The following is a 22,480-nucleotide window of genomic DNA, read 5'->3' on the forward strand; positions in this document are numbered from 1 at the left end:
TGGTAAAGTAAATAATTTTGATGTGTTCTTATTTTTGTTGTTGTTGTTGTTAATGTTGTTGTTGTTATAATTGCAAAAATTTCTTTCATATTTGTTTATTTCTAATGACGTTCGATTGAGGGCAATATTGATGATAATGATCAAATGATGGCAACGGTGTCTATGTTTGCATTTATACTCACTTTATTAATATTCATAGTGGAAAGGTATATATATACATGTACATATATATATATATGTATGTATTAATATTTTAATTATGAAGTATTTGTATTAAATAAAAATGAGTAAGAGTTTAATTTAAACATTGACCGCGTTATTTTAATTATGGAAATTTTTGCATATTTTATATCTATAAGTATTGTGTAGAAATAAGTAATCATTTTTTATCATACTAAACCTATTTCCATACTATATAAATTTGAATTATTGTATTAAACAAAAGTTTAAAATAAATAATGTAAATAATATGAAATCACATAAAATTTATCTATTTCATTTTAACATCTATAAATGTAAATATCTTCCATTTTTTTCTATTGTGTATTAAAATTTTATTAAGTGGGTGTCGAAGGTATTTTTCTATTGGGTGCTACCATAGATTATTCATAATATATTTGCATTTGTGCTGAGTATAGAGAGAAAGCTCATAAAAAAACAACTATAAGTTCCGAAACTTGCAAAGAGCAAAATAAATTCGTTATTTTAATTGTGTGAGTACGTATGTGTGAGTGTATGTACTCATTTGCATATTACAAACATGCTTACAACATATAAAGTGTGAATGTACAGTGAACATACATATATATATATATATATAATAGATGCATAAACTACAATTATTTGCAAAAACAATTATTTAGAATTGCGCCTAAAAGATACTACATATTTTAATTATTTGAAAATTACATAAAAATTAATTTTAATTACGGGTTTACCATTAAAAATGTTTCACATATAGCTTTCTACTAAAAATATGTATTTTTAATTACTATAATTAAAACATTACTTTTATTTTCATTTGAATATTTTATTTTTTTCTTTACTTTTTGGTCCCCCCCCCCCCCTCTGCTATTATTATTACTGGTTTTATTATTATTTTGTTAGTGCAATAAACATCAACTTAGTTTACGTTAGGTTACAATACAGACTCTTAAAACCAATTTATACCTATTAGCCCATTATGTGAAACTTAAAGTAAAGTTAAACTTAAACTACTCTTTAGAGAGAGGTTTTGGACATTGCCAAGATCCTCAAAAAAGGAAAACCGGCGCTACGGATTTGCTAGACAGTATGCTGAACGCAGTCCCTCACACAACAGATGTGAGGAACTTATCGTCCACTTCATAACTTTAACAGAAATAATTCAACTGAACATAAAATCTTCTAGCTTAGTTCGTCTGTGGCTCGTCAACAAACTTACCACAAGACTGATATCCTTATGGGCATCTTAATCATAGTGCTGGGTTTTTTATTAAAAGAACGTAGCCAACTTGTATAAAGATACCTACATATTGTTGAGTCTTTTCGTATATAATTGTATTGCTAAACACAAAAAGAATTAAAAAAAGGTTTGTTTGATGTCATCGATATGCCTAGATTTTTTGGGTACTTAGAGTCATCAGCTAAGCTCTCCATTTGGCTACTCCGTCTACGTTGTCTTATAACCGGAAACCCAAAATATAGTAATAGGCAATTATATCAACATTTTACTTAGAGACATGTAGTAGTCAAAAACCGTTCTTAGTATAATTTAGACTAAACTCAAAAATCTTAAAGTAGAAATATAAAAATATTTTTAAAAATTTAGTTTTGCCTAACGTTATATAGTATTTGGTCACATAAAATTTAAATAAATAAATCACAAAAATATTTGTTTTTTATTTCTAATTTGAGTTTATCATTAAATTTTTCTAATAAATTATTAATATTTAATATTTCTAGAAATGTTTATAATAGAGGTACTTAATTAATCCACAGAAATATTTATTTTTTATTTATGATTTGATATGATTATTTATATAAATCTTAAATGATTATTTATAAAATATTTAAATGGTATTTCAAAATTATTTTTTCAACAATTTTTTTTTTATTAATTTGTAATTATTTAAAATTTATTATTTTATTTTGACTTTAACAATTTTATTAAAATTTTAATATTTAAAAATTTTAATTTTGTATTTTTAACACATTTTTTTATTTTATATTTATATAAATCTAATAAATGATTAATATATATCTAAAATTGGATGGTATTTAAATGGTATTTCAAAATTAATTTTTTTCATTAATTTGTATTAACTTATTTATTTATATTTAAAATTTATTATTTTATTTTCACTTCAACAATTTTATTAAAATTTTAATATTAAAAAATTTTTATTTTTTATTTTAATCATATTTTTTTATTTTATATTTTTTTTAAATTTATATTACATATTTATATATATATATATATCATAATATATTATATTTTTTAAACAAGAAGTCATAAAAAATCTGCTTTTACAAGTGGGAGATATACTCACTTCTAAAAGATTAACCCATATACCCTTTCTATGTAGCTGACTGCAATTATTACATTTTTAACAAAAAACTCCTTTATTATTTTATTTAAGTTATGATTATTGTACAAGTTGCTCAAAGTCAAGCTCTCCGAAGGCTCTTCAAAGTGCCATAGTACATCCGCACGAATGACATGCTAAGACACCTTAGAATAGATCCGGTAAAAAAATACATAAGGGACAGAGCCTTAAAGCTATATGAGAAAACCGACAGGATGCCTTACTTAGCACTATCTAATCTCAGAGTAATCACTAACTACACAGGGCGGTACGCAGATCTTAGATCAATCATTGTCATCAATCATGAAGATTATGAGGAATACTCAAATTAGTCAGTGAGATGTGTGAGAGTCTGCAGAAACCCCCCAGCCATCATAGAGTAAAAGTACCCAGGTGTACGAACTCGGAAAAGGCTCAATATAATAAAATGTGGTTTATGGTAAAAATAAACATCAACTACATTCAATTTTAAGATATCAAAATGTGTCAAACGTGAGATACTATTTATGATCATATTTATATATTTTATATTTAAATAATTTTAAGATGATATTAAAATCATTTAAATTTTTCTAAATTAAAATTAAACTATAATAGTTCAATTCGCAAAGTGTACATGTTTTAATCGAAAATTTTCATTTTTATCACATTTCTTCATTAAAACAAAATTCAAATCAAAGGGCAAAAAGCAGTAAAATAAGTAATAAACAATATTCAGTAAATAACTTCAAATATGCATTTTTATCAAACAAATACGCTCAAATGTCAAAGCATATCCTAAGGATATCAAACCCGATATCTCCCACTAAAGTAGCTAGATTCAATATTGACACAAGTTAATTGATGCCGACCAACCAACCAACCAACCAAACAACAAACCAAGTAAATAGCTGAACAACCAACGAACCGATGAAATAGTCCATGTAGCACAAAGTACAAGTACACAAGGCTCAATAAAGTTCCAGTTTCAGTGAACCAAATTGAACAACGCTGCCAGGTACGAGTATGAGCATGGGTACCCACTCTCGTCTAGATACACAGTTTAAATGTACAACCCCCAAAACATAAACTTCACAAATTCATCCTTTGACAAGGGTCAAACAGTTTCTATGTCGGTGTGTTTCCATGGCTCCGTAGCACTCACTTGGTACTCATTTTCAATAAACGATGCATTGTGTAAAGATTTAAAATGATTTAAAAACTTACAAAATGATGGCACGGTATTGAACTAATTTGGCAATTTTAGAGAAAGCAACGTGTACTTAAAAAGGGGTTCCTGAGCATAGGGTGCGAAGAGGTCTTTACTACTCAACAGAGGTTGTGTGAATGGAACACATCTAATTGCTTTAAAATTTTGTAAATCGGAGAATAGATTGTATTGGTCATTTCGGTCATGTGTAATGCATGGAAAATAACGTCCTGCTGTGAGCTTTGCAAAGTGTGATATTGAAACTCTAACATAATAGAAGTGTGAAAATTTGTTCGATGAGTACGTAGTACTCACCCTTGGAAAGCATAGTTAATTTCAATTATGTCTTTCTAGAAAAAAAATAAAGTAAAATGAAGTTTGCATAGAATTTGTAACGACTTGCTAAGACAAATTGTATGATCGATAATTAAATAATAATTAATAAAATTAGTATAAATAAAAAATTTTTCAAAAACTATGTAATAGTAAAATATTTGTTATATTTCTATTTTTAAATTTTATTATTATTTCTTGCAAAAAATATTTTTTATATTTAGTCTCGTCTAACTTCAGCTTCTCCTTCTTAAGAGCGTCTTACAAACTGTCGAGTTCTATGCTCGGTACAATAAGTATATATTTTCATTCTATAAAATATCAACCGCCTGGGACTTAAAGCTATATATGTTAAATATAAATATATATATAAATCACTTCATATAAAAATGCAAATGATTTTTCTTAAAATAAATACTTGCTTGTGATTGCTTGAATATGGAAACGAATTTATAGGGAATAATTTATTTTAATCTTTTTTTAATAAAGTCACGTTTAAAAACAAATTAAAGTGAAAAATGGTATAGTTTCACACATTCTTGATACATTTAATCTCCAGAAGTGGTCACACTCTTCGCACATCCACAAAAAACATAATCTCACTCTTCAAAACGTAAGCTAATGCATGACTCTGTCTATTTTAATCGGTGAATTAAACAAAGTATAATAATCTATGCTGATGTATTCTAGTAAAGGCTTGTCTAAATTCGATACATATGAACTGGGTTGTTATCGCATGTCGTACTTATTCTGCATATATGCGAATAATGTTTAGCCAAACAACGAAAGTAATCAAGAACTTTACCTACTAATGCATGATTTCCAAAAATTGAATTTTTTAGTCGGGTCTTAGCTAAGGCATTTGGTAGTCTTTTTACTGATATTTTCTCGTCCGGTCATCTTAGCAGACCTTTTACTTTTCGCTCTTTAAGGATTTTACCACTCTATCTTACCTGGATCTTATCATTAACAGTTTGGGACTCATATTTATTTCTTACACATTTTCTCTTTCTTAAGTAATTTTCATTTTAACAGTTATCATAGGTGATCATTAGCTTTGGTTTTTATGACGATACATGTCACAGGCCTTTATAGAAAAATGTATATAATTTTCTCTGTGATTCTTTCATTAGATTGCACTTTCTGCTGTCACACGTTAATATCGGCTTTATGCATACCCTAAAAAATAAGTATTTGTGGATATATAGACTATATTTAATGTATTTACTTTACTTACTTACTTACTTAGTTGGCTATCACAGATTATCCGAGGCTAACTCTTCGTTTTCATTGAAGTTGTAGGTTTACATGAAGGGTTCATATATTATGTATCCGTGAAGAGAGTTTTAGCTGTCATGAGGGGGTCAACTTGGAGAAAAATGCAATCAAACCTTGCATGTCTACTCTCCTTTCCCCTTTATTTAACTACTGAACTAAAATTATGTTACAAATTTTTTCTTTATCAGTGCATTTAATAAAAATATTTAAATAAATAACTATATTACTTATTAGAAGTGTGTATATCATTTTTTTATTTTTAATTTTTTCACACCAATAATCAGTAAGTAGAGTTTTTCAATCAATTAAATTTTTATAAATCTCAAAGAAATGTTATCAATAAAATTATATTTTGAACTTGGTGAATCTTTAATTAATAATTTTCAATTAATAATCCAAGTTTGTGGTTATGATGTGATATATGAATAGCAATATGTTGCCCAACTAAAACTATGATCACTGCAGCTTCCATCAAACCTGTATGTGATCTCATCAGAGTCTAGGAAAAATATTTATTACCACTCATGGAATTGAAATTGATGATCTCAATCACATCAAACACACATATGGACTACCGAAAAATATGTGCTTAGTTTTTGGATCCATGTCCAAAAATTGGATTCATTGATCAAGAGAATCTGACCAATTAGTTTTTAGGAGAAGTGCTTTTGCCGATAAAAAAAAACATTTATTATTATAGAAAAATCATCCATGTAAAATACATGTCCATATGACTTTTATCGTCATCTTTAAAAATTGTTATATCAAAGTAGAATGTATACCACGCAAGTAATAGACCATTAGATGATTTTTACTGCAAACATCCAATTTAAAAATAGATTGTTTTATTAAGAATGTACCTATTGAAATGATTATATCTGCTTGTGACTTATATATATTCTTATTTTATATTATGAGTATAACATATTTTATATATAATTACCATAAAATTTTCTTAAAGCAATGTTTCCAGTAAAATTTTAATGCAGTGACAAAAATTCACATTCACACAAAAATTTATAAAATTGCCTTTCAGTGAGGAGATTATCACATCATCCATTTGCTCATTAACTAATAACGTAATTATTAAAGTACTTCCTTTTTCCCAGAAAGCCTCCACTCTGGTATTATATCAAAGCATAGAAAGCCGTAAACTGAAATTCAAGGCAAAAGATCCAGAACCGATAAGATAAAAGTGATAAATAACTTCAAAAGCTCAATGCCGGAATATTTTGAATAACCTAGCGAAGGAAATGGCACAGCAAGTGTGAATGGTTAGTATGAGATTGTGACTTGTATAGATTGTGTGAATTTAATTTGCAAAAAGCCTAAATTCACTCATCTCACATCGAACTCATTTTCATATGGATTCTGACATAAATTTTTTAATTTAGTTGTAGGGAACGAGAGTGCTTTTATCTAAAACATTTTAAACATTTAAATTTGCTTTTATAAATTTGAAACTGACTATTAAAATCTGTAAAAATTGTGTTAATTTTTAAATTTCATTTGATTCACTAACACCGATTTCCCATAGGTGTTTTACAGATAATTTTTATCTGTTGCATATTTACCAGGCTTATCCCTGTAAATATGCTAATACAATTAAAACAAAAGTATTCGCCTCATTTAATGTGTTATTTAGGCATACAATTTTGACGGAGGAGGCTGTGCAGCAACTTCTTTCAATGAAAAAAATATGAAATGAGTTAAGCAAGACAATTGCTAATTAAATTGAATCTATAGGGTTAGGCGATTGAGGTGTTATCACTACACACAGGTGTATCTGTCATTCGAAATGGAATTCAATTGTATTAATGTGATTGCGAATCATATTATTTACTACGATAAATGCTATTAGAACTTACCTTTCGAGTTTTTCACATTATCCTACCCAATAGTCTCTTTTCAAAGAGTATATGGAAGTGTTTATGGACTGCACAAATAACGAATAACGACAGGTAAACGCAACATTTTATATAAAAAATGAAAATTTAATTTCATACTTCATAAATATTTATTACTTTAAAGTCCAACCCTTCAGAAACTAAGCTAAACTGACATACCTTCTGCTCAAAAAGTATGGACTGTTTATGGACTGCACAAATAACGAATAACGACAGGTAAACGCAACATTTTATATAAAAAATGAAAATTTAATTTCATACTTCATAAATATTTATTACTTTAAAGTCCAACCCTTCAGAAACTAAGCTAAACTGACATACCTTCTGCTCAAAAAGTATCCGGATTTTGTTGTTTGTTAACTACTCCTTAAGTAACAGACCTTTTATAAAAATTTGTTTTTGTTATTTTAGTACACCCTTTCTTGACATATGGTACAAATTTGAGCGCCATCTGTCAATTAGTTTGTTTACAGCAGCTATTAATGTGAGACTACCTCAAGTGCATTTAGCGTATTTTACTATATTCTTGTTGTACGCGATTTTTTGACCAAACACGGCACCACTGTCATCGCTCAGGTACCATATTTGCCAGATCTGGATCCGTGCGACTTTTTCCTGTTCCCGAAACTCAAATTGCCCTTTTGTGGTAAACGTTTTGAGTCGATTGAATCGGTAAAAGAGAATTCGCCGAAGGAACTAAAAGCCATACCTGCATGGGCCTACGAAAAGTGTATGGAAGATTGGGTTAAGCGTTGGCATATGTGTATCGCTTCAGAAGATGCATATTTTGAAGAAGATAAGATAAATTTGGAATAAAATTTCAATTTGTATGTTTTATTTACAAAATCCGAGTACTTTTTGAGCAGAAGGTATACCGCTTGGAAAGAAGTCGCAGAAACTTTTTTGTAAAATGTTGTTAAGATCGTGGTCAAATGAATGTACCCGGGATAGCAAAATCGTGTCAACGATTTTAATTAGAACCAAGAATGTTAACGTTAATGAATAACCCAGTCAACAAAGGATTTTTCAACCCCAGTTATAAATTATTAGTCTATTACACCAATAAGCTCTTACAGACATAAATTATTATTAAATTCTACTTAAAAGCAGAAGCACACTTTCACCGATCACAAGAAACTCCTTTTTATTATCCCTATTTACTACTTCTAACTTCTATGGTAATGTTGCCACCTGTACACTATTATTACATATATTACATTTTAACACATATTATGTATTAACACATAACACATATTATATATTAATATATACATAATACTTCATGATATTAAGACATATACTACATATTAAAAGTAATAATTAATTAGAGAGGTGGTAATAATGACGAAGTTTGTAAACCAAATATAATTTTTTTTATCAAATATATTTCTATTCTATTTTGAATAAAAAAAAATGATTAAAATGATTAAGATATATAAATCGTAATAGTATTGTTTATTATCTATCAATTATATTTATAAATATATAACAGGTGGCAACATTGAACATTACAAAGAACATTGCAGTTGTTTACTATGTCAACGGAATTAATAAGGACATTGAAACAAGTAATTAATACATTACTTAATTACATTACTTAACACAATACCCTCCCACAATCAGCCCTATCATAGGCTTGCTGTCATCAGTTTTTAGTATTGTAAGTCTTCATATCATTAGTTGCCAGGTACTTTCACCGAAGATGCGGTTTCTCTACTGCATTTCTCACCAGGGAATACCATATTAAACACTTTGCTAACCGGAGCATTTTCTTTCCTTCGTAAGACACAAGGAAGCCAGCAAAGCTTTTGTTTTCTATACGCTTAACTAAGTTCATGTTACGGCATAGCTCATATCACTTATCGTTCCATCTAATTCAATATTCATTGCCAATGCGTAAGTGACCATAAACTATAAATTTCTCAAGGAATATTTCTCTCGCTTGAACCTAAAACCATTCTAATCACTGTTAGTTTTTGTCCAAACTTCTGCACCACACAGCAGGACAACGTATAGAGGACCACAAATCTTCTAAAGAAGATTATATTTACTCTCACTTAAGAGAGAAAACTCTGCAACGTAAAGCAAGACATCGCGTTGGGGACAATAGATCTTACGAAAAACTTTTCTTTTGATTAGTTTTAATATCTTCTCAACACTACTGGCCATTGTACAAACTTCTGCTCCATACAGCAAGACAACGCATTGAGGACCATAAATCTTCTAAAGAATTTCGTCTCGCTTAAGAGGGGAAACCGGAGGACCATAGTTCTTCCGAAAACATTTTTTTCGAATTCTCCCAATGCCTTTTAATCACTGTTGGTTATTGTCCAAACTCTGCACCATACAGCACGGTAGAAATGATAAGAGACTTGTAGATTTGAAGCCCACTCTTTACAACCCGAAATCACGCTCTACAATTTCCTAAATATAGTAGTATATTAGAAGTGAGTATATCATTTCTTTAAAGTTATATTTTTTACACTAGTATCCAGTGGTATTAAATAAGTGGAATTCTTCACATCTCTATTTTCAGTATGCATCCTAGATTTTGTGTGAGGGTCATTTACTTATGCTGCTTGTCCCATTTCTGATTCCATGCCCCCGTTTCTTTAGTCTCTCAATTATGTCATACCATTATTGTTTAAAATTCATTATTTTAATGTGATAAAGTTGTTTGCATGATGATTTGTGTTTATTAAATGATAAGATTTGGCAAAGGAAGTCGCTTAACACGCATTCCGTGCTCAGATCAAAGCGCGCCGCAGTGTTATAAGTCAAAAAATGAAGCATGAAAAGCATTGCGAGGAAAAAGTCCTTCGCCACTTGAAAATCATTTTGAAGCTGCTCTTTGTGCAGAATGACAGGATTGATTTCAAAACTTTTCATTTTATATTTTTCGATAGGGCGGCCGAGTAGCAGGGATAAGTGGTTGAGTTCAGTGGGTGGTAGACAGTGGCATATGTTTGCTTAAATCAATGCTACCGATGATGAGGATGACGACAACGACAACGATGGCGATGGGGATGGCGATGGTTATGACGATGGTAATGATGATGTTGATGTTGTGATGATATTATAAATGACTGACTGACTGACTAAATGTGTTGGCTTTCAGTATGATTTTGCTTTAGTTGAGCTATTGTCGGTGTTGGTTTCAAAGTTGCGTACATGGAAAGGGACGAAGATGTACGTTTCTGGTATGGCGAAGCGATGATGGCTGTAAAAATATTGCTGATGAATTTAATTTGCATAAACAATTTATGATTTCTTATTGTTGTGATATGATTTTTTATTCATATGCGGAAGGAAATGTCAATTGAAGTGGCAATGCCACTTGCTTTGACAAAATTTTTGACATTTTTTTTCCTTTCCATTCTCGTATTTATTTGAACTCGAGTGTTTATGCTTTTACATCAAACAATAAAAAAGCAAATAAAATACAAAATATTTGTATTAATATTCAAAAATATTCCTCCTTTTATTCCGACTTGATCTTTTTCTTCATTCATCCTTCATGATGTGGTCTTCTGTTTGCTGGTTGCTTCTCAAATTAAGAGCAAAATTCCTAACATATTTGGAAAAGTTAAGTACAAACCGTATCAGAAGCGTGCAATTTGTATAAAAGCATTGAGGTTTTTGTACATTTCATCGATGATGCTGATGGTTCAGTGCCTAAACGAGTATCAATGGCAAAACCGTTTGCCTCCGTTGATGCATTTTGCATATTCATAAAGGTTTTAATTTCATATCGCTTACAATTAGTACCAGCAAAAAACGTACACGCCTACTACGTCGTTCAGATTTGCTTTTTCTATATTTAAAACTTAGGTTTTGAGGCTTTCACATACTCAGAAAACAATTTGGCAATCCTTTTTAATTACTTGTACATTTGCGCAATTTTTATTAGTCCCACCCATCACCAAACCCGTCACCCAGCACCGTCGCCATTTCCTAACCACGCTTGCAATCCATACCAGTCTTCGACACATTTACATTTTTAGAGCTTGGTTTTTAAGGATTTGGTGCGCCTGCCAGGCAGCTTGGCGAGCTTCCTTACCCACGCCGGCCGCAACGCCACTTTGCATGTTCTTTTGACATCAAAGCAAAATGCAAATGAATGTGTTAAGTTTGAGTGGAATTTTGTGAGTCCTTGTGAGTTGTGCATACCTGTTTTTGTTCTTTAATTAAGTTGCAAAAATATCTTTTCTTCTCTGCAGTAAAGAGGAGTCATCCGAGAACAGAACAGTTTCTTTGGAGTTCATTCATTAGAGCTTCTAAATATATGCTCAGATAATTGTTTTCATTTATAAACACATTTACATATTTTATGCTTTTTTTTTTTTAATTATGTATAACATTTTATACGATTCATTAAAAAAAAGCATAGATTAATTAATTGCTCTGTGTACAGATGTAAATAAACGGGGTTTCTATAACACAACTGGAACAGTTGGAAGATTTGGTTGTTAGATTCGATATCTTATTTACATTAGTTATATAAAATGACATGTTAAAGGAACTTGATGAACTCTTCTCCGAAGTTTCAACATGCTGAAGGATCTTGATGAACTCTTCTCCGAAGTTTTAATAGTCCGCTTTATGATAAATGTCTACAAAACGAAAGCGTTAAAATACCGACCATATAATGGTTACAATTTCCATACTTACAACCAAGACTTACAACTCAAATTTTTAATAATTATATTATTACATTCTTATATTTTTATATTATTATCTTACTATATTTTTATATAATTATATCATTATATAATTATATTATAATAGGTATTATTATATTATAATTTTATGTTATATTTTCATATTTGTATATTTCTATATTATTATAACACTAAATTTTTATAATATTATATCATTATATTATTATATTATAATATTATTATATTATCATAGCATTATGTTATTATACTATTATATTATATTATTATTAATAATAATATTAATATTTAGAACTGGTGGCTAAAGTTATTTATGGCTATAGCAACACTTCTTCTGAAAATTCTGCTTAAAACAACATATATATATATATATACTGATGATTAAAATTGAGGATACTTCCTACTAACTTCATATGATATTAGAATTTAATATACAGCCTGTATACGCTAAATACATAAGCGGTAAATTTACGAAAACTCTTAAACAGATTCTATCATACCAATTCTTTTAAAAAACGATTTAAGAAATTATATATAATAATTATCTTATAGAATAAAGCCTAGTTCAATATTTGAAAGACCTATACTAATTTTAACTGCATGTCATTGATTCCATCCCATGATTTCGTACAATAACTACTGACTAAATAAGTTCTAAGTAAAATTCTACTATATTTAGCAACAGACTTAATCCGTAGTGATAAGTTCATTCAAATGATTCACTAATAATCCCATAAACATTTTGTAGACCAATTTGAAATTCAAATAAAGTCTCTTCCTCTAAAACGTTATTTTAAGGTCTGCAAAAAGGCAACAACCGTTGGGATTCAGATTAAGAGTGCATGTTGAATGGGAAAGAACTATACTGTATAGTACTTTTGTGTAGAACTAAAGGTAAACAGTAGCATCTTTCGAGAACCTACAACTGAGTAAATTTTTTAAGCCTCAAAATGTTTATAGAGGTTTTTATAGTTTCAAATGTAACTGAATCCAAATCGAGTTTTTTTGCAGGAACTCAGATTAAGTCATTAAGTTTAGTATATAATTATTTAAATCTTACAACAAAATTCTAGAGTATTTAGTCTCACTAACACATAGTATTTGAAGAGCTGATAAAACTATAAGGCTGAACATCATAGAAAATTGTTTTGAATAAGTAAGTAACCCCTGATTACTAGTAGTCTAACAGTCATGACTTTACAAGTAGTAAACATTTTATTGAGTGATAAGAGAGATGGGGAGAAGTAGTCACTACAACAATAAATGTCCTTTATTAAACTCTAGCTGCCTCAAAAGCTTTACATATGAAAGTTGTTGGTATTGTGGACCTACTTAAGGATCCTAATACTTACATTTTTATTAAACACGTACGAAATTTATATTTAAATAATAAATGTCGGAGTTGAGATGTGGAATGAGGAATTCAATTCATGTATGTTTGCTTAGTAATCCATTTATGTCTAACGAAACTTTATTATTCTAAGATCTTACTAAAATCTTCCTTAGATCTGTAAGTAAATCAAATAAACTGCATATATCAAACCTTTTAAGGTTGTTAGAAACTCTTATAGATTTTGAATTTACTATATATATGTATGTTGGGTCTTTTCAAGATATTCAGAGCTCGATCTCAGTAGATTCCTACTTTTTAAAATTTCTACTATTAACCCAAACTAACCTATTGCTAAATATAATTCAAACGTTTCATTTATTCAACCGATTATTTATTCAACCGAAATAAAAAAAAATTATTTATTATAGTTAAGACTGACTTTATGCTTAATTTTATAAAAAAATGCAGTTCTATATAATAAAATACAAATCGATTATAATTCTTCCACTAAATGCTGCACATATTCAAAATACCATAAAAATGTTTCTAATATTATCTTAATTTTTTATGTCATATAATGCCCAAGTCAATAACTATAAACATAACTAGCACTATAAACATCTTTAAAACTTAAACTAAGTATCAGTACCTCTTACATATAGATCTGTATATTATGCTTGCATCTAACTATTTCATAATAATAACACTTCTAGTGATCATTAAAAATATATCTACTCTAAGTCTCCATAAGTCCAAATTTTTCTTTACAAAGTGATACTTCGAGTTATGGAAGTTTGACAGTAGTTAGAGATTCTATATAACAAGTCTATGCTCCTGAGGTAAAGTACTTCGATTTATTTTTTTTCACCACTCGATGAAAATCGATCTCCTGTCGCTTGAAAGTGTGTAAGGCTGTCTGCTGCTATGTATTTATGGAAATGATGCATCCAGCTTTTATTTGTTATAACATCGTTAGTGTAATTAATGTTCAAACTTCATACATTTGTTGCCGGTAGATGGCGTGACTGCTTTTTGTTGATGAAATCATCTATATCAACATTTTTTAAACCCGATAACTGAAAAACTAAACTATTAAGGAATAAAGCATTGTGGAAAAATTTGTTCAGAATAGTTTATTTTAAAAAGATCCGTAGTTAAATCAATGCGCATATATTTCGATACTTCCTTCCAATTTCTTTAATAAAATATTAGTAAAAAAAAATAGTTAATTTTTAAATAATTTTTTATTGAAATATATTTTTGTTGTTTTTTTGTTTTATAATGTTCAATTCAGTTTTTTCAATTCAATTTTTAGTACCACTTATAATCTAAACAATTTAAATATACAATACATCATTTTTTTAAGTTTTAAATAAATATCATCATCAATATACAATTCAATAATTAGATTTTCTGTTTATATCATTAAAAGTAATTCTCTTTATATGCATATTAAATACAATAAATATTTGTTTATATATACTAAATCCTGTGTTCATTGAAATAAGGTCAACGTTCTTGAGAACCGTGATCGATCATTCGGATTTAAGCATTTAAAAAATTTAACAAGTCCTTAACCAAATCCTTTAAGTGCAAGCCTCAGGCACTCGGCTGAGAGTAGCGCGACTTTTAACTTGACTTCTATGCAAAAAGCACAAAATAATAAAAATATTTTGAAGATGAAAATTCTAATTAAAATTATTTATAAGAAATAAATTTAATAAAATTATGATATCCTTTAATAAATCGTTTTAACAATCATTTCAACGTAATAAATAAATTATTTTCAAAATTGCAAAAATTTATTTGACAAAGTAAGTTCCTTTGTTTGAGTTACTCTAATTTTTTTATACATTTTTATAAATCAATTGATTTTCTTTAGTATCTTAAAAAAGTCCTATTTCTTTATTTTTGTTTTAAGTAAATTCTTCATAAAAATCACACTTATTGCTTGACTACGTGCTAAGTGAAGAGAGTGGGTAGTAAATATTGCGGCCTTCCTTCTAGTCGTTCATGCACGGTTCGGTCAATATTAACCAACCAACCAAAATATCTACCATATTTTGAAATTTCTCGGTAATGCAGTTAACTTTGACTGAGTCCGTACATATCCATTTAGCGTTGAAACCTTTCTAGTACAACAACAGCAACAGCAACAGCAACAGCGAACGGCTGTCATCAACGCTTCTTACTCAAAAGAATCCATTAAGCGCACGCACGGCGCTGCCCAGGGCAGTGCACTGCTCATTGGCGACTGTAACATCAAGAGTTTCGTTATCGGTGACGGTATCATCTGTCAGCACATTGGCTTCAACAAATTCCGCTGGAGTTTCCTCGCAGAAATGTGCCAGATTTTCATTTGTTAGAACTGCTTCTGTACTCGCAGTTGCCGCTGCAGCGGCGGCGACAAACTGCAGTCAGTCGATAAGTATGCTCTTGGAGGCAGACAGTGAATTGGCTGTGGTAGCCAGCGTATCGGCATAGTATCGCTGTCAAAATACTTTGGCTATGAATGGTACATTATCCATTGCGGATACGGCGGCAGCAGCGGATAGACGCTGATGATGATGATGTGTTGCGATTACTTGCGTAGCAGCGGAGGCACCGTTATTTGTAGCGTTCGGCACACCAGCCGCTGTACTGGCAGCAGTTGCTAGGTGTATAAAGGCCGAACTGGCTGAATATTCAGAGGCGGTGGTACGAAAATTGTTTGTTGGTTGTGCATGTATATGTTGTGCGTAGTGGTGCGTTGCGGAAGCCGCTTGGTGATTAGCAGCTGCTGCGGCAGCCGACAATACTTGGTATGGTTGAGGAGTGTGCCAAGCAGAGCTGCTAGCCTCACCACCACTAGAAAGCGGTGGCGTGGTTACATTAATCGGTGGGGATAAGCTGCCAGCCGATGAATCCGGCGTCAATTGGCTAGCATGGTGGTGATAGGCATGTGCAGCTTCACGGCGCGTATACTCACGTCGACGTTCTGAGCCTGTGGGCATATCGTCATCGAAGGAGCTGCCACCTAACTCGTGCAATTTGCGCATGTGCTTCTTCAGATCGAAATTACGACAAAAACCTTTGGCGCAAACCTTGCAAGTGTAGGGTTTCTTATCATTGTGTGTATGCATATGAAAGGTGAGATTATAGACTTGATGAAACGCCTTATTGCATATATTGCACTTATATGCCTTTTCCCCACTATGCGTGAGCTTGTGATTCTTATAGTTGCCCTTCTGGTGAAATCCTTTGCCGCAATACTCGCATACGAACGGTTTGTAACCGGCGTGAATGCGTGTATGTGTATTCAACGTGGAGGAGCGATTGAATGCCTTGCCACATGTTTGACATTTATGTGGTTTTTCGGCGGTATGTATAATCTTATGGCGGCATAAAGTAGAGGCCTGCCTGAAACCTTTACCGCAAACTTTGCAAACGAATGGACGTGCACCGGTATGCACGGGCATGTGACGCGTTAAATTATAGTGCGCATTAAAAACCTTGCCACATTCCAGGCATGAGAAAGTTTTCTGCTTGCCACCAGTGGTCGAACCGGGGCTATCGTCTAGTGAGTTATTTGGAGATGGTGTGCGATGACGTTGCGGTGTTGGTGGCGAACTTGTTGGAATATGTTCATTTGTACGTGTTGGCGAATGTTTACGCTTTAGACTGTGATAAACGTTCACCGCATCGCGTAACTTGTGTGACGTCACTAGCGAAGTCGGCTTCTCCAATGTCTGTTGCAGTTGAGGATGTGTATTTGCTAAGGCTTGATGGTGTGCAGCAGCTTGTTGTGCTTGAGCTTGTGCAGCAGCAGCTGCAGCAGCGGCGGCAGCCAGATGATGACCCGGTGCACCGAGTGTACGACGCAATGATTGCGTGTGTAGGTTATTGAGGGAGGCGGTAAAACTGCTTAAGTGCGCTGCTCCAGTACTGGCCAACAATGTTTGCTGTTGGGCGACTGTTAAAGCAGCGTACTGTGCAGCTGCAGCGGCACACATGAGCTGATTTGGTGCGTAATAGAGTAATGGATATTGGGATATTAATTCCTGATGGCGTGTATTTACGAATTGTTGCACTGCGGCATTTGCACTCGGCACATATTTCTTGAAAGCTGAATCATAATTTTCTACATTGGTTGGAGATGAGTGAACCATCGTTGTAGCTGCGCTGATGGTCTTAGCAAAATCATGGCGATCCTGCGCCAGTTCATAGTCATCATCATTGCTTGTCACTTCTATTGGACTGCAGGAGCGTTCAGAATCTTGTGTTGTGGCATTGGAACGTTGATCTGGTTCCATTATTTTAGCTATGGAAAACTTAAGAGGACACGAACGTGTTGTTAGGTTAATTGAACTTGTTGTCAGTGTGTCATGCGACGTGGTAGGTGAAGCAATTGTACTTGTACAGTTACTGCTATTGAGCTCAGGCGAATGATGGGACTGCGATACGCTGGTGGTGTTTGTTGTTGTTGCTGCAGTGCTATTGGACTTAAGTGTTTCATTAGTATTATTGAAATTTTGCGCTTCAGCGCCTGCTCTCTGGCTAGCAGCAGTTTCCATTGTTGGGCTCTTCGATGGTGGCATCATAGCAATCACACCGGATGGACTACACGGTTGCATGCCACGAGGACTCTAAAATTGTGAGAAAATGAAAAAAAAAAGAAAGTTATATTTAGTCAAATTTGTTAAAAGCAAATCGCAACGGGTTATTAATTAAAATAAAATGCATCATAATTTTTTTTGCATATTTGCAGTGACAGAATATAAAACAAACTTAAACGAATTACTAAACACAAAAACCACAATTGAACATTATTAATTGAAATCCCAATGCCAGCAGATAGCTATGTACCGTATGGAGCGGGGACTAACCGCTGGTTTCACATACGTACGCTTCCGTTTCAGAAATGCACTCAAGTGCGATTAATTCGTGCAAACAATCCCAGCGCGCTTTTAATTTACCAAACGATTCCACACTGACTGACTGACACGCCCCATATGTGCCAACTAGACCGGGCCAAATCAATCGCAATGATTTGATTTCTCCGAATCCTTTGATTTTGCTTAGCACAAAGCACAATTTCTTCACAATTTGAGCTGAATTGTGTATGGAAGGATTCGAGGTTTCTGAAATTCCCGCCGGCAGGACATCGTATTTATTTTGCACGTTTCGACGATAGGGTTGTGCTGATCTTACAATACATAAAAGGGGTGTGCAAATGCGAGTACTCATAATTAATAAAAACTTATTTAAGGAATATTTTCTGTTTTTTTTGTTTTTTTTGTTGTTTTTTGGAATTTATTGAACTTCATTAATATGCAAACCGCAAGTTACTGGAAATCAAAGAATCGCGAAAGGAACGCGGTTCAGTGAATGCAGTTAGGCACAGTTGTCTTGAATTAAAGTCGAATTCGAAAATAGTAAATCGTAATTCGTAATTCGCAAATCGTAAATAGAGAAAGGAATCGAATAGAGCTGAACCCTTTCTGACAGCTCCGAATCGAATCATTTGTTTGCAGTCAATTGTGTGATTTGCGTTTAACCCGTGCGCTCCCGCTACGGCAAATGTGGAAACGCAAATTAATTGAATGCTTTTGCATACACTTGAGTGCATCCTCACAATATCCATGCCCAATGCGTATGATGAACACTTCCGCTTTCGACTTGACTTTTTGTGTACTGAGGTACTAAGGTACTAAGGTACTAAGGTACTGAGGTGCACAACTTGGCTTTTGTCACAATTCTTCAGTGCTGTGCAATATTTGCCCAACACCCCACTTCAAAGTACCCTTGAAAAGCTCATGTTTATACTCTTCACATACTTTCGAGCATATTGACAGCAATCACTTCAGTTTAGCATTATTTTTATCACAAAATAAAAAAAAAAAAACTTTACTTAGTTTTCTTTGTCCTGAAAATTATTGAGAATTCCCTAGCGAAATACTTTAATTATTTTTTTTTTTTTTGTCTTGTGCTGTTTTCATTGCAAGCTTATGCCAATTTTTATTTTATTTTCTTGTTTTTTGTTTTTTGTGTTTTGATTTGTGATTTTATTTTTTTTTTTTTATTTTGATTTTGTTTTTGTTTTTTATTTCTCGTACACGCCGCATTCGAGCTTGGATCTGCAGTGCCGCGCGTAATGCTAACGTGTTTATTTGTTCACCATTAAATTTTTTACACTTGGCTGCGATTGCTGTAAAGCTAACTTCCGTCTTCTTCTTTTCTCTCTTCTTCTGCTTGAAGTGATGCTAATGTGCGACATCCGTTTTTTTTCCTTTAACCGCAAACATACCGAACGTACCCGATTTTTGATATAACCCACATGGATTTGAAGAATTTACGCTTGCTTATTGTATGCGAGTGTGAGTGTGTGTGGATGTGAGTAAGTTTTTATGTCGGCGCGCCTCTGTTTAATTAACTCGATTTGCCGCTTGAGTGGGTCAATTTTTTCATTGAAATAATTCCTTTGGTGGAAAATTATTCGTAAGTGGTCTCCGTAGTGTTAAAAATTAAATTAACTACATGAGAAGTTCATTTGATGTAATTTTTAATACACAGTCTTCCGTAGATGCATTTATTTATGACAGCACTGAATTAATACTTTAGATAAGAGATAAAAATAGATATGAATAGATATGGATAGTTGCAAAAGTAGACTGTAAATTGAGAGATAGATTCTTAAAGGAAAAAGAATAACTGACACATTTGTCGAAATGGCTAAAATAAGTTTATAGATCGGTGAATTGTTCAATTATGAGGACGAAAAGGCTTCCTATACTGTCAAAGTAGCACATAAACACCGTTTTATTAATACACAAACAGAGACAAGGCTCATAATATAATTTTAAATCTAAGTTTAAGGTGTATGACAAGCTTATACGCCTATAAGTCATTGATCGATAAGTACCCGAACCCAAATTGCAAAAACTTTGGATAAAAAGTAAAAAAGACAATCAAACATTTACTATGTGGAAGACTTCTAATTTTATTTTTAAGTCTAGGATTTGTAGTTAATGAAAATGATTTTTTTTGCCACTCTTTATTTAAGGTGCTCGACAAGCTCAATTAGTCGTGAGCTGATACATCACTTATCGGCAAGTGCCCGTACCAAAATCTAAGAAACTTTAAGAGAAAAAGAGACAATTCAATATTTACAGTCTGAATATCTAGTCTAGTCTGGTCAGAGAAGTAAAATCAGATAAATACTTTATAATCTAGTTACATCTCTACTCTATTCCATTGTCTCTTCATCTTCTTTCATCCTGTATCTTCTGCAATTTTTCGGAAAATCCCAATTTTTCGACATTGATAAAGTCTATATAAAGTATATATACAGTTATCAGCGTTGAATACAATGTTATCTTGTTGGTTGCTTTCAACTTATCTGCTGAACTGTTATTGTACTGTGTAGAACTCTCTACTACTTTGAATTACTTTTTGTTTCTCTAAATGTTGATGATATTATTTCATGGTAATGGTAATATAGGTAAACCTCTACTCTAATGATACATCGTACTAATGTATCTTCCTGGCCGGTCAACTTATTAAAAACAACTTGCTAGGAAACTAAATTATGGTTTCAAGCGTTATATATTTTCGTATCAATATAGAAAGACTCGTTGGATTTAAAGCATACCTATCTTGAAAATTCTAACTTCTAATATACTATTATGATACTATGCAGCTGTTAACGAGTTTGCTAGGTATTGGGGCAGCATATAATTCCTAGCTAGTAAATTATGATTGGAATCGGTTCTGTTATGCAGCTCCACGGCCCAGAGTTTTATAGTAGAGTTAGCTGATCTACAATTAAGACTTAAGTTCACAATAAAATGACATTAAAAAAATATAAGTACTAATATCTATTAAAAGGTGAGTCTAATTCATTCATGTGCTCACAATGCAAACTTTTGAATACGTTTTTGGATAGAAGGAAATGTCTGATGAGAAAAAATGCCTTCTTCTTTAGAAAGAAGTTATAACTTTTTATCACCTTTTTTACGATTGGTTACAATTACTATAGCTTAGGAGTGCAATAATGCAGTGAGTATTCTTAATCATATTGTCAATTAAAAAGTTTTCAATAAAATGAATTTATTTAATGAGAAGAATGTCTTTTGTTCTATTAAGAACTTATTGCGGTTTACAATACTTTATTTCCTTAGATGCGTATATCTCTTATTTATCATTTATATTGTTAATAGTAATATCATATTACTTGAACGTTTATTAATAATATTATATTATTAAAAACTTTATTATTAATTCTATTATTTGTTTTTTTAATACCTTTAATTTTACTCGACATTGTTAACAAAATTAGGGAAATCGGTTTACTACAACCTATAGTTAAATTCCACGAAAATGAACAACTCTAATAAGTACTTTTATATGTCCAATTTTCAACAACTTTAGTAACAAAAAAGCAAATATTTCGCATGCGAAAATTATTTTACCTTGCGAACATTTCGCTCGCGAAAATTATCTTACTTTGCAAACTTTTCGCTCGCGAAAATTGTTTTATTTTAGAAACAATTTCTTATATCTTTATAGATATCTTCAAATTTAATTTTCTAATAGTTCTGCTCCTTTTAAAGCGTACATCACTATTATTTTTTATATAACCTTAAAATAAATAAATATAATCTTAAATAAATACAATCGTCATATTATCAAACTAGAAATCAACAGATATATTTGGATGTCTGCTATTAATTAAAACTATTTATAATAATTCTCTCATACATTACAACTGCCACAACTTTCAGTACTATTTAGGCACTTCTAAGCCAAACGTAAATAAATACTAATGTGAAGATCAAGTACTTATAAAGTGTTTAATCCCCATATGTCCAGCGAAATCCTACGCTCGTTAGTTGGTGATTTGAAAATGGAAACTAAAAGAAATTACCAATAAGTTTACAGTGCCCAGTAAATAAGTTTTACTGGAGCATAATAAAATAATACCATGCATTGTACAATTTAGTCAGCTTACAGAAGTTTAAACATTCTTGAAAAAAGTTTAAGAAGTTATTTAAAGATATAGTCAAAAAAATCGAGAAACCAGGATGCAAATTCTAGTCTACTTCTATGATTGCTATTGTTCGTCTTTTAAAAAGTTCATTTAAAATGTTTTTAAAATAATAATAATAAATATTAGAAAAATAATAACAAATACGTTTCGTTAAATATTTATGCTA

General features: G+C 31.5%; 1 protein-coding gene across 1 annotated transcript; it reads right to left on the reverse strand.

The window, feature by feature from the left end:
• Nucleotides 1-15,114: 15,114 nt before the first annotated feature.
• On the reverse strand, nt 15,115-17,906 carry LOC119689251 (fez family zinc finger protein erm). The gene has a single exon (XM_038104042.1). The coding sequence runs from the start codon at nt 17,897-17,899 to the stop codon at nt 15,779-15,781; it is 2,121 nt and encodes a 706-aa protein (XP_037959970.1). The 5' UTR covers nt 17,900-17,906; the 3' UTR covers nt 15,115-15,778.
• Between the last annotated feature and the right edge of the window lie 4,574 nt (nt 17,907-22,480).

Source organism: Teleopsis dalmanni, chromosome X, assembly GCF_002237135.1.
Source record: "Teleopsis dalmanni isolate 2A chromosome X, ASM223713v2, whole genome shotgun sequence".
NCBI classification, from domain to species: Eukaryota; Metazoa; Arthropoda; class Insecta; order Diptera; family Diopsidae; genus Teleopsis; species Teleopsis dalmanni.